This window comes from Mercurialis annua, linkage group LG1-X (assembly GCF_937616625.2).
Source record: "Mercurialis annua linkage group LG1-X, ddMerAnnu1.2, whole genome shotgun sequence".
In the NCBI taxonomy this organism is placed as follows: Eukaryota; Viridiplantae; Streptophyta; class Magnoliopsida; order Malpighiales; family Euphorbiaceae; genus Mercurialis; species Mercurialis annua.
The window spans coordinates 39,880,071-39,899,027 of NC_065570.1; the positions used below are offsets into that span (position 1 = coordinate 39,880,071).

General features: G+C 39.1%; 1 protein-coding gene across 1 annotated transcript; it reads left to right on the forward strand.

Annotated features, from left to right (window-relative positions):
• Positions 1-7,594: 7,594 nt before the first annotated feature.
• On the forward strand, positions 7,595-8,545 carry LOC126668985 (uncharacterized). Its single transcript, XM_050362262.1, has 2 exons — positions 7,595-8,052; positions 8,107-8,545. The coding sequence occupies exons 1-2, from the start codon at positions 7,595-7,597 to the stop codon at positions 8,543-8,545; spliced, it is 897 nt and encodes a 298-aa protein (XP_050218219.1).
• Positions 8,546-18,957: the final 10,412 nt, after the last annotated feature.

Sequence of the window (18,957 nt, forward strand, 5' to 3'; positions counted from 1 at the left end):
GAGTCACCATCAACTCCCCAACTAGCAAGTGAAAAGTATGGGTGGTATCCATCCACCGCTCCATCACCGCACGCAGAGAAGCGTTGTCACACACTCTCGTCGCAGTAAACAGACCGCTGGCATAACGGCCAAAGCCTACAGCTTCCACCTGAGAATGAAAAACATGGGGCAAAGAATCGTACCAGATGCACGCATCAACAAAGTTCCCAGAAGTACGGAACACATCTTTCTCTTGAAAACACGGTAAGATAAAAAAACCGGAGTCAAAATCATCAAAAATCGAACTGGAAAAAGCTAAAAATACCTCAGAGAACGCGTGTCAAAAGAGCATTGGCTCCACCATCACGGCGCCAGTCTCATTGCCGGTGTCGCCAGTTTCGTCTGGCGGTGCCGCCAGAGTATAGTGGCGGTTTGCGCCACTATACCTTGGCGCTATTGCCACTAGTTTCCCCTCTCCGGGTCATTTTTTCAGGGTTCGGCCCTATTTTTGGACTAGTTTCGACGATATTTTGGACATATTTCAAATATATATGCAATAAAATGTCTATATACAAGATAAAACACAGTAAAATGCACCTCAGAATGAGCCTTGGCGCACAAATATTGCTCAAGACGCAACAAGAGCGAAACCTCCTCGCCCGCCTTCAGTAACGCAACATGCTGGATAGCCTGTCGGTAAAAATTGCTACACGGCTCCTTAAAATCCCAGGGTGGCGCCATATTCTAGAATAATATAAAATAAATTTGCAGGTTCAAAGAATGCAAAGTGAAGAGAGAGAAACAAAATCAAAAATGAAGGGATTGCTCTCTTAAAAGGCACAAGGCCACTAAAAAACAAAAAAGAACACTCTTGGAGAGTATTGCCAGAAAAGTAACTCAGAGGACACGGAACACTCATCCCCCTGAAAATCTGACTGAATGACATAAAGTCCTATTAGAAAATTTCCCCAGACAACAGAACACAGAATTCTCCGGCAGACAGAGCCAAAAATACAGACACCTCAAACGGTGGAAACAAGGAATAATCAAAAATACAGACATCCCAGACGATGGACACTAGAAATACAAACACCTCAAATTATGGAACCCGGGAATATAGACATCCCAAACGCTGGACATCAGAAATACGAACATTCCCAGAGAATCAGACATGAAAAATTACCCAAAAGATGGGAAAAAATCCGTCAACGATAGAAAGACATCGCCACGCCATTCGATACATGCATAATGCAGTAGCAGTGGTCTAACCCCACGCGCAAGACTCCTGATAGAGGAGAATTTAGCGTCAAGAAGACACCCCAGACATTGTCTGCAACAATTTAAATAAACTTCAGACATTTCCGCTAATTGTGGGATGACTACGGTAACAAAGGGATGTTGTCCCTTTTGCAAATCTAAGAAGTACCGGACATGATAATTACCAGAGGTCCAAGCAATTGGACCACTCTCATGACGGCTGAGAGTTTATAGCTCCATCCCATAGGGAACAAAACGGGTAGTTCAAACTCAATGGACAACCTTCAGCACAACTGAGAAGACCTACTCTCAGCCAGATATGGCATAGACCAGAACCAGGGGGCATGCAGCTAGAGTCATGCACCATAATGGGTAATGCTCGGGCTAGAGCATTACCATACCACCAGGCGAGCGAGTACCTCCGATAGTGGGCAGTATCCTTGTCGTTTATCTAACAGCAAGTTACTTCTTTAACAAGAATTGACCTACTTTGCCAATTCTCGTTAATGACGGGGAAACCTGTAAACACCTATTTTTCAGACATGTCAAAAGTTATAAGGGACTGAAGCGTGCAATGATGATATCCAGAGAAATCTGTCCGGGTGACGAGCTATCGATTTGCTTGCTAGAATCTAAACAGGCGTAGTTTTGCAATAGCTGTAAACTCAGAGGATTAAAACGTAATTAGCCGCAAATAGCCTATAAAAAAAACTAAAGAGATTGTAGTCTAAGTCCAGAAATTGGACTAATTGCAATGTCTTAGAAGTTTATGTGCCAATTTATAAGTTTTACGGACTAAAATTGACTATACCCAAACACATAGGGTCTTAGCCTTTTTGACACTTTTAGGCATCAAAATGGATTTTTAGGACCTTTTTAATTCACTGGCAAGTCTAAATACGAAAATTAAATGTAAAATTCTAAGGTAAATAATTAAAAGCTAATCCTAATCTTAAAACACTTATCACTTAATACTTCTTCAACCTCAAATCAAATCCTAACTCTAGACCTAATTAATCCCTATAAATATAGCCTTAAGTGAGCCTAGCTAATGGTCAGAACATAACACAAAACCCTAGAAGCTAGAAAATTTGATCCCCCCTAGAGCAAGCTGTGGCCGAATATTACACACACACACACACCAAAATCACGCTTAATTCTAGTCTTAAAATACTAAACACGTGTTAATTCTCCAATAATACAACCCTGCACAGACTCGAAGCTGGATTTCACATCCACTTCACCAGCAAACAAGCCAAGGAATCATACCGGTAATTTTGAGGACCCTCTATACTCCCTGTATAACTTTTTATGTATTTTGTTCATATTTGCTGAATATTTGTGAGCTAGGATGCATGATAAGGTATTTTGTTATAAAACTGTCATAATTGCCAAATTATGTGTTTTGATGAAATTGCCATGAAAATCGATGAAAAAGCATGTTAATAGTTGGATTAATATGTTTTAAATGCTTGTTTATAGAAACCCAGACAACTAAATTGCTTAGGGTGCATGTTTAGGTGATTTCAAGCTTATTTGCCGAAATTTGATCAACTTAATAAACTGTTGTAAATTGCTATTTTAGTGTTTCAAATCAGCTTTAAACACTATTTAATTATCATATTTGCATTCTTTGTTTGTTTTATGTGTTTTTGACTATTTTTGCATGAAAAACGGACTTAAAACGAGCTAAAACGAGCTGAAAACGCTCAAGAACAACTGCTGTCAACCGCTGGTGCTGCTGTCCGCAGCGCTTCCGCCACCGCCAATCAGATCGGCGGTGCCGCCATAATAAAGTGGCAGCGGTGCCACCTCAGCCTGCCGGCGCCGACAGTCACATCGATGTTGTGTTCTTCCTTCTCAGCTTCCCATAATTGATTCACGGATTTGTTAAACTTCGATCCAGCCTTCCAGACACGTTATTAGGCCCGTTCGGCCTCGGAATCAGGCCCGGTTTGAACCCAGACGTAGATAAATCGATGTACTTTACTTTTATGCACTGTAATGGGTCAGACCCAATGTAAATCGAGTCCATGAGCCCGAGGCCCGCAAACCCAGCAACTTCCAGGGTAGATTTCGAATTCACCAAAACTTGGAACCGACCGCGGTTCAAATAGATAGAACCGTATCGATGGGACGGACAACTCTCGTGTTTTGACCAAGAACCAAGTCTGACCACACTGACGGTCAAACCCGCGCGAGTGCAAGGCACTCAAAAAGTCAATAAGGTTTAAAAGTATTCCTCACCTTGTATGCATACCAACTGTCCATGAGCATGTTGACATTTTTTACAGCTCTTCAAGCATGCCAAATCCAAGTTTAATAAGCTAAAGGACTAACCAAGTTAAATTAGCAAACTAAATCAATTCAAGGTAGTCACTTAGACATCTTAGGACCAAACATGAAAATGTAGTAACAGTTGTATAGGTCATTCAAGATCACATAAATAAAATCAATCAAACTTAGACTCCCGAGTTAGACTTTGTGCATGTAATCAATCCAGACCAGTCAAATTCCTCATATTTGTTTGAAACCGCCAAGTTTAGATGTATGCCTAGGAGTAACTGCTACTTGCTTTGCATGACCAGTCCAGCTCGAGTCATATGCGAGTCTACCTGTTTACATACTTTCATACTTGTTTATACTTCTAGTATTATATCCTGTGGACTACCAAATGTACGTTGAGATGAGATAAATGAATATGTCCGGTAAATAAAGCCAGTAACAGATAAGCCAAGCACACGAGTCTCGGGGAGGTCCACGAACCCGGTCTTTTGATCTGATGCATGATAATCTTACCCATAAGCGAGTAAGGTTATCTAGTCGGTATAAAAGGAATTTCTTAGTTGAACTAGGTGGCGACTCTAGTTTTCAAACCATTTCCAGATCAAGAAGTCGGCCATAAGCCTGAGCGAGCAGCCCCCGAACCCCGCTCTGACACCTTCATATCCTTCTCCCTTCTACTTTTACCTCTATTACCAGTGATTCGCCTTTTGTTTCCTTCTGCCCGTCCATGCGCACATGATACAGAATTACTGGTATTATTTGGTGGCTCTGTTTGTATAGTTTTGAGGCTACCTTGTGATCCGTTTCTCTAGGTCTTTTTCTCATTTGTACGGGTTAGGTGTTTCCATATTGGTAGTTTTTTGGTTAGTGGGTGGTGTGGGTATTCTGTTGGTTCTCCCCATTTCTATCAATGAAATTTTTTTTGAGAATTTTTGGTTCCCGTAGATGGCACCAAATGATAGATCCAGGAATATGGAGCGGTCAATGACGTATCCGTTTGTCTTGTTTTCCCTAAGATACAATAAGGAAGATGGATCTTAGGCTCGGGCCCCAGGTCCACTCTGATGTCAATTAGATTCTCAAACTCTCTTAAGTTTGATCGAGTAACCTCAAATATGTATACCTCAAACGTAAACTTATTTGACCAGCGACACACAAGTTTGGGGACCTAGTTGACTAAAGTGATCTATTTGATTTTAAAATACAAGTTTTGGTATCTAATTGGCTAAAAAAGTTGAAAATGACTTATTTGATCCCGACGCACAAGTTTGAGGGCCGAGTTGACCCTTTATTCATATATAAATCAACCTCACTTATACATTTAGTTTAGACTATGTAGATGCAAAAAGAATAGAATCCAGTTTATTTAATTATTTGTTAGAAATACATGATTAGATCTTTGTATAGGACAATATTTTCTAGCTTGTCATGATTAGACAATGAGAGTCATATGCTACTTTTATTGCTTTAATACATGTTTGTCAGTTTTCTAGGTAATTTCAGTTATTTATCAGTTCTGCCAATTATTTGTCAGTTTTTATTTGATTAGAGATTAATAATATATTATAATCGTATAACATAGTTTTTATAATTCGAGGAAATTTTGATAAATCGATAAATTTAATAATGGTAAGTTCTAGTAAGTTGAATCCTATTTTGAATCTATGATCTTTTAATACGATACACGATATTTTATGCATTCATAAACAAAAGAGACAAATCAAGAGTGCTTATCCCATGCAATCAGCGGCAAAACGACGGGAGGGTCATGAGAGTCGACCGACCCTCCTCATCGCCGGAATACCGAGGGACTGGTGCTATTCTCCACTGGTCACCTTCCTTCTGTCGACCCTCCCCCAGCAGATGGAGATCTGTTATAGAGGCCACTAAAGCCAGCAAGCTGCAACTCGTTTTTTTTAATTTTTATAAAGAGTCGAACGACATTATTTCAATTTTTTTAAAACCAAACGACAAGTCGTTTGGTTCTAACAAATAGAAGGCTGAGCCTTATGTTTCTTACTCATCTCTCTTTATTTCTTTTACCCCGTTTTCTTTATTTCTTAACTTTCCCATTTATTTTCCGAAACTCTAACCCTAAAATTGAACCTCAATTATTCAATTAATCACTTTATTTACCACTTAATTCTTAAACCCATTATTATTTCTTCTCAATTATGGAAGGTATTGTGTTTTTTTTCAATTTTAACTCATCTTTTTTTTTATTTTTACAATAATTAATTTATGCTAGAGATAATCTAACAATAATCTTAAATTATATTTTTCTAGGTCATATATATTGAATTAGCAATGTCAAGAAGTGGTGAATTAGACAAAACTCCAACAAGTAAGTAGTTATATATTTTTGTTAATTTTTAATATTAATTATTTAATTTACTTTAGTGTGTTGATTGTTATATAAGTGAATTGATTTGGTTGTCATTTATTTTTTAAATTGATGATTGTTTTGCCATAAGTTGATGAATACATTAGGTAAATTAAATTGATGATTTTGTTTGCATAATTTGATGAATTGATTTGATTGTCAAGAATGAAATTGATGAATTTTTTGTCATAATTTGATGACTTAGTTTGGTGGATTAAATTGATTTTTTTTAATTTTGTAAGGTTAATCAAGAAAAACAAATATATTGAATTTTTTCAAACATGCGCCTAGAAATCTTGATTCGAGTACCCCTTCATCTTCTGAGGCAACTAATATTACACAAAAGAGAAGTCGTGTAGAGTTTAATCCCAATGAACTTGTTGTTGATCCTGGACTTCGAATGTGTATTGATGATTATGATGTGGAAATTAGAGACCAAGTTCGAAGGGAATACTTGTTAAGGGGTCCGTGTCAACCATATGGTCATGATATTCCAAAAAAATAAGCAACGGATATGAGAAGTTCTAAAGAGGCATGGTTCAAAAAATTTGCTTGGTTAGAATATAGTGTAGAGAAAGATACAGCATTTTGTTTGTATTGCTACCTGTTTGCAAATTCAGGTGCAAGAAGTGAAAGTTTTACAAGGAAAGGCTTTAGCAACTAGAAAAAGCGTCGGAAAATTTTGATGACCATGTTGGTGGAGGAGATAGTGTTCATAATGACGCAAGACGTAATTGTGAGGATTTTCAGAATCAACGTCAAAGCATTTCGCATGTTTTGACTTCTCAAAGTCGTGAAATGGAAATTGCTTACCGAACTCGTTTGACAGCAATGTTAGAAGTTGTTCATCTTCTTCTTTGGCAAGGTTTAGCATTCCGTGGTCATGATGAGACTCGTGATTCTTTACAAAGGGGGAATTTTATTAAGATAGTGAAATGGTATGCTAGGAAGGATGAAAAATTGAGAAATGTCATTGGTGATAATGCTCCTGGGAATAACCAAATGACATCTCCTAAAATTCAAAAAAGAATTGGTTAGTTCTTATGCCTCACAAGTAACATTAGCTATGCTCACTGAACTTGGAGATAGGAAATACTCATTACTAGTGGACGAGGCTCGTGATTGTTCCGTAAAGGAACAAATGGCAGTGATGTTAAGGTTTGTGAATAAGAAGGGTGATATAATCAAAAGATTTCTTGCAATTGAGCATGTTAGTGACACTTCTTCAAGATCCTTGAAAGCAGTTTTGGACATGTTATTTGCTCGCCATAATTTATCTCTTTCTAGATTGCGAGGACAATCATATGATGGAGCATCCAACATGAAGGGAGAGTTTAATGGATTGAAGGCACTTATTCAACGGGAAAATCCGTTTGCTTTCCATGTCCATTGTTTTTCCCATCAACTGCAGTTGGTGGTTGTTGCTATTGCAAAACATATTTCAGTTGTTGCTGAATTTTTTACTAACATCAGTTGGATTGTTAATATTGTTGGTGCTTCTTGCAAAAGAAGATATGAATTAAACAAACATAGGGATGCTAACATTTTGGAGCAATTGGAGACTAGTGAGCTTTCTACAGGAAAAAGGCTTAATCAACCGACTAATCTTGCAAGACCGGGTGATACTCGTTGGGTTCACATCATGTCACTTTAGCCCGTTTGCTGTCTACGTGGGGTTCAGCCTTATATATGCTTGAAAGAGTTTATGAAGATGCAACTGAAAGAGAGCCGAGGGGGAAAGCAAGTGCCTTGATTAAACTGATGGAACATTTTCACTTTGTATTTATTCTGCATCTGATGCTTAAGTTATTCGGTATAACAAATACATTGTCACTTGCCTTGCAACAGAAAGATAAGAATATTGTTAATGCAATGAACTTGATTGAAGTTTTAAAAATAAAGCTACAAAACTTGAGAGACAATGGATGGGATGCTTTGCTACATGAAGTCAGCATGTTTTGTAACAAGCATAGCATTGTGGTGCCTGATATGGAAGATCAATTTCTAATTCTAGGACGGTCTCGTCGTGCGAGGCACTTGGTAACTTGTTATCATCATCACCATAATGAGGTTTTTCTTCATGTGATTGATTTGCTTACTATTGAGATGAATAATAGGTTTTATGAATCTAGCACTGAATTATTAAGGTACATCTCTTGCCTTGATCCAAGAGACTCTTTTTCTAGATTTGATTAATGCAGTTTGATTTGCCTTGCTGAACTCTATTCTGATGATCTCTTTGCTACTGACTTGTACTTCTTGAGAGAGGAGCTAGATACATACATTTGTGAAGTAAGAAAAAATTCTGATTCTACTAGTTGTGAAGATCTTGATATCGTTGCAACTAAGATGGTTCAAACTGGTAGACATTCTATGTTTCCATTGGTTTATCGTTTGATTGAGTTGGCTTTGATTTTACCAGTGGCTACAACATTTGTTGAGAGAGCTTTTTCTACAATGAAGCACGTCAAGTCAGATGTACGGAACAACATGGCAGATGAGTGGTTCAATGATTTGATGATATGCTTCGTTGAGAGAGATATATTTGATTTCATCGACAATGAAGACATTTTACAACATTTTCAAAACAAAGCAAACCGGCGAATTCAACTTCCACCTCTTGCTCTTTCCAATTCTTAGTTTTTTATTAGTTTGTTTGTGTGTTTTTATTATTATCAACTCAATATTTAGGCTATTAATCACCCATGGCCCCTGACTTTTGAGGGTAAGTGCACAAAACCCCCTGATATTTAAAAACGGGCACTAAATCCCCCGATTTTTGTGGCGGCGCTCACCACAGCCCTTATGGACGAAAATACCCCTGGCGCCGTCTTTTGTTGGGCGGTTGTCTTTTAAAAGAAAACAAAAAATTGACGGCGCCACATGTCAGTTGACACGTCATCAAAATACAAAAAAAATTTAAAAAAAAGCCCAAAACACCCTTAAATATAATATCTTATTAAATCAAAAATCCAGCCCAAAATCCAACCACCCCCCGTTCAAACCCAAATCGCCACTGCGACCAACCACCACCGCCACCCTACCGCCGCTGGAAAATTTTCCGGTCATCTTCTCCGAATCAAAGATGACCGGAAAATTTTCCGGTCATCAAAAAAGTCCGGATCTGTTCCTTAGAGGAACAGATCAGATCTGTTCCTCTGAGGAACAGATACAGATATTTTTAAAGGTATTTTGCTGACGTGGCGCCGTCACTTTTTCTTAAGAATGTTAGTTGACAAGAAAAGACGGCGCCATAGGTATTTTCGTCATATTTGAGGTTTAGGGTGTTTTGTGAGCGCCGCCAAAAGATCAGGGGATTTAGTGACCGTTTGTAAACATCAGGGGATTTTGTGCACTTACCCTCAAAAGTCAGGGGTCATGGGTGATTAATAGCCCAATATTTAACACTTTAATTTAATCAAAAAATTTATTTGATACACTTTTAAATTTTTATGTGAAATCTCGACCCCCCCTACAAAGAATTTCTTGTTCAGCCACTGCATGCAATGATTGTGCCATGTCATATTTACAACCCGACATTTGCAATAGAAATTTTTTAATTGCTTACTTATTTTTTTAATCATTAAAAATTCCACATAGCTAACACATTATTAGTTTGTTGCACGGATAACATGGCACAACGGTTGCATTGCATAATTTTTCCTAAATTAATTAAGTCAAATTTTGACTGCGCTGCCGCTTTCACTAATTAATACACTCTCGCGAGATTTTAACATTCTTTTTGAAAAAATAAATAATAAACACAGTCGATGAAAATAAAAAACTAGGAAAGTAAAAGATGTGACAAAGATGAGATAAGAAAAAAAAGAACTTAAGCCATATGATGAGATAAGAAAAAGAAGAACTTAAGCCATATTTAGTTCATAAAATAATTGCAGACTGAAATAATTATGTATGACTATTTGTTATTTTAATTCAGAGAATACCTATTAAAAAAATTGTATTCTATAATTTAATGGAATAAATACTCTTTTTAAAAAGTAGAATATTCTTTACGGGAGAATAGGGATGGCAATGGGGCGGGGTGGGGGTGGGGAAGCTATCCCCATCCCCGTCCCCACTTCTATGGGGAATCTCCATCCCCGTCCCCATTTATTTGATGGGGATTAATTCATTCCTATCCCCATCCCCGTGGATTCCCCGTCCCCATGGGGTTCCCCACCTCCCCGTATAATTCTAATATAAATATTTAAATATTTTTATTATTTTTATGAAATATTTGACAGTAGACCTTCTAATAATTAATACTCAATAAATTAATAATTATAATAATTAATAAAATTTTAGGGAACCAAATTCAAGATTACGTCATATATAATATTTAATAAATTAATAATTCTTATATTTAATAACTTTTAAGTCACCATATATATTAATTATTAAAGGGTTGACTGTATGATTTATTCAATATTAATAATAATAAAAATTATAAATTAAATTATCCCAAAAATTAATTAGTAATCTAAAATATTCAGCAATTTTAAATATTAAAATAATATAATTAAAATAAAATAAAAAATCGTTAAAAATCATTACTTAATATCCTGATAATTAAATAAAATTATTAAAAATTATAAACAATATATTAAAAATTGTAACAAATTATGTAAAAGTAGATCGGGTCCCCACGGGGACGGGGATGGGGATCCCCATGGGGTGGGGACTACACTCCCTGTCCCCTCCCCATCCTCGTGGATGGGGCATAACCTTCCCCCATCCCCGTACCCATGGGGACAATTGGTGGGGATTCCCCGCCCCATTAGGGGCGGGTCCCCATGGGGATCGGGGAATCACCTCCCCATTGCCATCCCTACGGGAGAAGGTGATTTTAGTATATTTTCAATTGCATTATGACTTTTTTTCTTTCTAAATTACCGGTTTACTTTGGTGTTTTTCATTTTAATTTTTTGATGAATTTTGTTGATTAATAAATCGAAAAAAGATTGACTCTTCAAGTTTGTGGGCTCCCTTTTCATGTGACAAAGTCTCTAATTAATTGACAACATGACATTTTGAGGGCATAAGTAAATTAATTTTATAATATCAAGGGTTCGTTTCATATTCAAATTTTAAGAGGATAAGTTATGTCCTGCTAGAAATATAAGATTGCAAACTTTTCTCCAAAAATAAAATAAAAAAAAACTCGTCCCTACCAAAGCACAAAACTCTATTATCTTACCATTTTTACTCTTTACCTTTTTTACAATTACCCTTCACCTAGCCCAACTTTATGTTGGAGTCTCCACAGCTCCCGTAGTAAAATCGGAAAATTAAATTACTTTTTCCTTTTCATTTTATTGGTCAAATTTCCATTTTTATATATACTAAAAATACAATGAATGTGATATATAGTAAATTTTTATATGCTTATTTTTTGTTTTGAAAATATCATATAATTAAATACATCACTATTTTTTATATAACAAACTCACTAATATTAAAAATAAAAAAAATTAGTGTTAGTAATATAAAAGTAATTTTCTAAGAACATTAAAAGTGTAAAAAGTGATAAATGACATGGAATAGAATGAATATAAAAATACTCTGGTCATTAAAGAAATGGTAGTATAATTTATTTCGATCAGTATCTTATGTGGATATTCAATTTTTAATTTGATTTGACAATTTTAGAATTAAAAAACAAAAAAAAACTGGAAAACAGTTAAACAAATTTAATAAAATATATACATGTATATTTAATAGATGATTATTCAAAAACAAATACTAATTGATGGAGTCTGCCTTCTGAACCGGTGAGTAAGACCTGCAAAACAAGGTAGAAGCTAACCGGACGGTGGTTGTCCGATTAACTCTCCGATGCTAAAGTCAGTTTAGAGCTTTGAGCAGCGTTTTGTGTATATGAATGTAATTGTGATTCTAGGCATATCTCGTGCTCCTTTTATAGTAGTCGAATATACATTGTAGAGTCGTAATAGGCAGGTGAATCCTACTTTGTAGGGATTCGGCAACATCGTAGGGATTCTCCTGATTTGCGAGATCTACCTTAATCTGATAAGAGTCCTATTTAGGAACGTCTTCCTAAATAGTCTTATCTTTCTAAGGTAGAGCTTATCCTTCCATATATAGTGTTTGTGTCCGAATATGACAATACTTCCATTCTTGGTCGATTACCCGAATCCCGGACCTAACGCGCTTTGGGCGGATCATGTGGGATTCGGTCTTTATTGACATATTACCAAATCTCAAGGGATTCGGTATCTCCTTCATATCTTAGGATCTTCAGGGGGAGTCTGGTATCACCTGAGGGTGGATCTCCTGTGACTCGGCTCCATTATATTTACTGTAGGATTCGGTATCCATCATTAGCCCCCCCGCAAGTGAGCTGAAGTAATTGGTATTTATGCCTTAGTGGTTTTTAGCTCTTTTGGAGCTGAGTCCACTTATACGGGCGAGTCGTTTTGTATTCCGGGCGAGTCGTTTCATATGTTTGTGGGTGATGTTTCTTCTTTAGTAAGATTCTGCGTTGCCACGTGTCGTCTATCAGTAGAGGGTTGTGACTGGATGAAGGACAAGTGTCTTCGTGTGCCATTAGTTGGTCCTTATTTGTAATTATGGGATCTCGTCTTTTCAGTTTCTTTGGCTTAGGCTATATAATTGCTCATTTCTCTTCTTCTTCCATCTTTGCTCTTTCTGCAACTGTCATTCGCATAAAAAGAAATCTCTTCAAGCTTTCTGTGGGTTTCCTTCTTCTGCTTTCAAGATTCCTCGTTTTCAAGTTGCTCCTTATCTTTCTTTCGATCCTGCGTATTTGCTTGCGAGGTATTTTACCTTTTCGCTAATTTGATTTCTTGGTAATTCTTTGCAGTTTTGATTCTGTTTTTCCTGTTCTTCTTGTTCTTCGTCTTTTTCTTTCTTTTGATCTTTTGGAATTTTAATTTCACCATCTTTCCGTGTTTCCCCCCTTTTTTAAATTTTTAAAATGTCAGAAGTAACCGAGGGGGCGAAGGGTGCTCGTGACGAGCTAGAATATACCCGGAGCTCCTTGTCAAGAGAACAGATAATTGGCTATGCCGAGGAATTTAGTTTTCATGGGTCATATGTTATTCTGAGGCCTGGAAAATTGTATCGGGCGAATCATAGCACCGATTCGCCTTCCAAGATAGTAATTTTCCATGAGCAGCTTTTGGCGGGTCTTAGGTTTCCCTTAGAAACTTTGATCGTAGAGGTCTGTCATAATTTAGGTATTCCTTTAGGTCAGCTTCATCCGAACGCGATTCGCCTTCTTTGTTCTTTTATGGAATCGTGTAGGGTTTGGATGCAGGAGCCTTCGCTTGCTCTTTTTAATTATTTTTATGTTTTCTCCCGACGAAAGGGCGAGGAATTTATTTTTGCTGGTGGTCGACCGAATCGGTCTCTTTTTAGTCATCCGTCTTCTTTGAAGGGTTGGACCCCTAAGTTTTTCTTGGTTCAACATTCCTCTTTTTCTTCTTTTTCGCGGAGTTTTACTTCTAGTAAGGTTTCGATTACTGATGTACCTGATTTGACTAATGGGGAGAGGGATTTCGCCTTGTCTTTGTTGTCGGATTGTCGCTTTGATAAGCCCAAGTACAGCGTTCTTTTAGAACGATATTTAAGTCGACGTGAAATACTTTTGGCGGGTCTTCCCTTAGAAGGTATTTTTCTAACTTTTGTTATTATGTTTTTGTTTTGTAGGATGTCGACTTCTCTTGAACATTTGCTTGATAATTTTCATGTCGATATGACTGTAGATATGGGCGAGGTCACTAGCGGCGTTCCTAATCCGTCTACGATCGCCGTGCCGAATCCGTCGCCTGATTCGGTAGGTCTTGTTCCTGCTTCTGGCGATCAGGTTCCTGCTTCGACTTCTGAGTCGCCTTTGCTCCCTTCGAAGGATTCAGTTCCTTCTCTGACGGAGTTGCCTACCACCGGCAAGAAGCGTCCTGCTGAGGATCAAGTTGGGGCTTCTTCTAAGCGTCCCAAGAAGAAGAAATCTTCTGGGGTGTCTGTCGAATAGGCACCTCGGTTTGCGGCTTGGGCGGACGCACAAAATTCGCCTCGGCTCTCTAACGTCGCTATTCTTCATGCTTGCATGGAGAATATTATGATTAAAGAGGACATAGAGTCCATTGATCGCGAACATGGCGATGGTTTGGCTGAGTTCGCCTGTCTTGGCGGTTTTTCGGTATGTTTTTCTTCTTTTATTTTATATTGTGATTTGCTTCTTTATTTTTCTTATTTGTTGCTTTATTTCGCAGGTGGTCCAGTCCATCGCTGTTTTGGAGCGTCGCCGAAGGGATCCGGTGGATCAATTGAAGAAGCTTCAGAAGGATTCTGAATCCTGGCTCTCCGAAAAACAAAAGATGGAGGAGGAGGCTGGCGAGGCGACTGGTCTGATCCAACAGCTGAGGTCCTCCGTATCTGCCAAGACTCGGGAGATTTCCGCCTTAGAGGCTCGGGTTCGAACTTTGTCCGATGAAGTCGAGTCTCTAAAGTCTTCTTCAGATGCTCTCACTAAGGAGAGGGATGATCTGAAGAAAGAAGAGGGGCGTCTCCGCCGGCGTTTGGGTGACTCTGGGAGCTTTTATTCCCAAGTCATGACTCAATACCGGTTGGCGATCGGGGCAAAGCTACGGGAGCAGAATCCTGGCATCGATCTTTCTAGCGTCAATCAGTTGGATCCTGCTTCTTTGGCGAAGGAGGTAAAGGCGAAGCTTGATAAGCAGAAACAAGATGCTTTGAAAAAAGCTTAATTTTTATTTTCTTCTTTTTGTATTTTCTGCTTTTTTGTATTTTCTTCTTTTTGTATTGGATCGTAGGCGGATCCTTTGTAATTTTGCTTTGTGAATATAGTGATCTTTTGACCATTGCTTTTCTTTAGTTGTAGAGTTAATCTAAACTCGTTTGTTATTTTGAGAAGTTAATCTAAACTTCTGTTGGTGTGATTTATTTGTAGGTCTGAATGAATCCTTTTATTTATTTGACTCAGACGAGTCTAAATTGTTTTTAACTAAGATTCGAACGATTCTTGTTAAATTGTATATATTAGGTCTCGAGTGAGCCTTTAAAATTTACTTCTTAACGTCAAATCGCCCTTTTATTTCAAAAATGGAAATAAGTACATGCCATGAATTAATCTATTGATAATACTTTCTCAGATGCTCTATATTCCAATATCTGGGTATCATGGATCCGGTTATTGTCTTTAGTTTATATGCGCCCTTGCCAGTAGCTTCTTCTACAATGTAGGGGCCTTCCCAATTTGCTTGCATTTTCTTTACTCCTGCGTTTCCTCTGCCAACTTCCGCGTTTTGTAAGACCAGATCGCCTTTTTGAAATTCTCTCGAATTCATTCTCTTGTTATGGTATCTTGCAGCTTGCTTCTTGTATGTAGCGGCTCGGACCACCGCTTCATCCCTCCTTTCCTCTAGTAGGTCTAGACACAGCCTTGTTCTAGCCTCGTTGGTTTCTTCTTCCAGATAGTTCACCCTGATACTGGGTATGCCAATTTCTACCGGAATTACCGCTTTGGTACCGTAGGCGAGTCTGAAGGGTGTCTCGCCAGTTCCTTTTCTAGGAGTTGTTCTGTATGCCCACAGAACGCTGTATAGTTCTTCTGCCCAGTTTTCCTTATACTGAGAAAGCCTCTTCTTTATTCCTTGTGCTATGGTTCGGTTGGTGACTTCCGTCATTCCGTTTGTTTGAGGGTGCGCCACCGAAGTAAATTTCAAATTGATCATTAGTCCTTTGCAGAATGCCTTGAACCGTTTGCAGTTGAATTGTTTGCCGTTGTCTGCTATTACAGTGTGGGGTATGCCAAATCGGCATATTACTTCGTTCTTGAAGAATTCCTCTACTCTGGCTGCAGTGATGGTTGCGACTGGCGCTACCTCTACCCATTTTGTGAAGTGCTCTATTGCGGCGATTAGGAATTTCAATTGATGTTTTCCCGTTTCAAACGGTCCAACTATATCGATCCCCCATGTGGCGAACGGCCAAGGGCTCTCCATTGATCCTTGAGGTACTGCTGGTCTACGACTGACATTGTCGTGTCTTTGGCATTTATCACATTTCTTGACTAATGTTTTCGCATCTTCTTTGATGGTCGGCCAGCAGTATCCTTGGAGTATTATTTTTCTTGCTATGGTGATTGCTCCTTCGTGTGCTCCGCATATTCCTTCGTGGATTTCTTTTAGGATGGATTCTCTTGTCTGGGGCGAGACGCACCTAGACCATGGATGAGTTAAGGAGGTTCGGTAAAGAACTCCGTTGTGAAATGAGTAGTTGGCATATTTTCTGATGGTGCGGATGGCTTCGATTTTGTCTGTTGGTAATTCGCCATGGTCTAGATATTTGATCAATGGGGTCATCCAGGAGTCGGCCTCTTTGATTGCCATGACTTCTGCTTTTCTGGTGCTTGGCGATTCGAGAGTTTCTTTTAACTGCATTTTAGTGAATAGATCTCCGAGTTCTGATGCCGATTTGGCGATGGCGTTGGCTTCGGTGTTTTCCTCTCTTGGAATTTGAATGATTTCCCATTGCCCTCCTTGTGCTTCCAGTTGTTGGAGCTGTGTCATGACTTGCCCCAGATATTCGATCATCCTTGTTTCTTTGGCTTGATACTCTCCCTTGACCTGATTTACCACCAGCTGGGAGTCGCTATAGATCCTTAGGATTTCTGTTCTTATTTCTAATGCTAGGCCGAGGCCTGCGATTAGGGCTTCGTACTCAGCTACATTGTTGCTGGCGGTGAATTGGATGTTTACTCCATATTCGATTTTGATTTTTTCGGGTCCTCTGAGGATGGCTCCTGCTCCAGCTCCTTTTTCATTTGACGCTCCATCTACGTGAAGTTCCCATACTAAGGCTGGTTTGGACTGACCAGTCTCGGTTGGAGTTATTTCTGCTACAAAGTCTGCCAAAGCTTGCGCTTTTAGAGTCGGGCGAGGTTCGTATCTTATGTCGTGTTCGCTGAGTTGGATGGACCAGTGGACTAATCTTCCGGATGTTTCTGGTCGTTGGATCGCCTTTCGCAATGGTTGATTCGTTCTCACCACAACGTTGTGACTTTGGAAGTAGTATCTCAGCTTTTTAGCTGTGGTTAATACAGCCAGTGCCATTTTTTCGATCTCGGGGTATCTTGTCTCCGCGCCTTTCAGGACTCGGCTAATGTAGTAGATTGGCTTCATTTCGTTGTCTTCTTCCCTCACCAGCACTGTTCCGATAGTCTCGTCTGTGGTGCTGATGTATAGATACAGCGTCTCCCCTTTCAGCGGTCTGCTGAGCAATGGAGGGGTGACGAGGAACTTCTTTATTTCTTCAAAAGCGTTCTCGCAGTCTTTATTCCATTCATATTTTTGTGTCCCCTTGAGGGCTTTGAAGAAAGGCAAGCATCTTTTTGCTGAGCAAGACATGAATCTACCGAGTGCTGTGATTCGCCCGTTGAGTTTTTGAACTTCGTTTATATTTCTTGGTGCCTTCATGTCCATAATTGCTTTGATCTTCTCGGGGTTCGCCTCTATTCCTCTTTGAGATATCATAAATCCCAGGAATTTCCCGCCTTGTACGCCGAACGTGCATTTGTCAGGGTTCAGCTTCATTCCGAATTTATTCAGTATGTTGAATGTTTCTTCCAGATCTTTTGCATGGGTTTCCTCGTTCTCGCTTTTGATGATTAGATCGTCTACATACACCTGGACTCGTTTTCCTATCTCGTCTTTGAACATGAAATTCATAAGCCTTTGGTATGTTGCTCCGGCGTTTTTCAAACCGAAGGGCATCGCCGTGTAGCAGTAGGTTCCTCCCTCCGTGATGAATGAAGTTTTTTCCTGGTCTTGCTCCTTCATCTGGATTTGGTGGTAGCCTTGAGCTGCGTCGGCTAGGCTATACATCGCGTGTCCAGCAGTAGAGTCCACGAGTTGATCGATGTCTGGGAGAGGGTAGCTATCTTTAGGACACGCTTTGTTCAGATCGGTGTAATCTACACACATTCTATTTTCTCCGTTAGCTTTCTTTACGATAACTACGTTAGCTACCCACTCGGGATAGTGGACTTCTCGTATGAATCCCGCTTTCTCCAATTTTTCTACTTCTTCAGCGATTATTTTTTGTTTTTCTTCCGAGAACTTCCTTTTCTTTTGTTTTACGGGGTTCGCCGCTTCCGCTACATTTAGATCATGAGTAATGACCTGGGGGTCTATTCCGACAATTTCTGACGCGTTGGCGGCGAAGGTTTTGACGTTGTTTTTCAGCATGGCCGTGATTTCGTTTTCGATTTTTGGGTTCATGTTTGCGCCGAGATTTACTCTTTTCTCCTTGTCGAGTTGTAGTTTCTTTGTTTCGCCTTCGGGTGCTGTTTCTTTTTCTTCGATGTCGTGATTAAGGATTTCTTCTATCGCCATTGTTTCGCCTGATTCTTCTATTGATCGTTAGTAGCACTTTTTTGCCTCGGCTCGGTTTCCTTGTATCTTGATAATTCCCTGTTTTGTTGGTATCTTCATGGTTAGTGCTTTTACACTCGTCACAGCGGCTGAGTCGTGGAGGAAAGGTCTCCCCAGTATCGCGTTGTACGGCAAATCGATTTCTACGACACTAAACCGCGTAGGTAATTCCTCGCTTTTCCTTGTCCTTCCTAGCTTGACATCAAGTGTGATTGTTCCGTTGGGCTTAATTGGTGAGCCCCCAAATCCTACCACAGGTGTGGCGTTTCTTTTTAATTCTGCTAGTTCTCTTCCTACGCTTTCGTAAGCCTTTCTTGTTATTAGGTTTATTGCGCTTCCTTCATCGATCAGGATTCTCTCAACGTTCTGTTCGATGACCATGGCTACCACTAGGGCTTCGTTATGCTCTTCAGCTATTCTCCCAAAATCTTCCCCGTCAAAAGTTACTGGAAGAGGAGTTGAGAGTTCTGTTGCTTTCCGTTTTCTCTGTGACGTTTGATTTTTCAGGTTTACTCTTTCAGAAGTCATCTTCTTCAATAAAATTTGTTTTTGAGTTCAGAAAAGCTCCTTCTTTTTGAAGTTTAGTTAAGCTATTTCCACAGACGGCGCCAA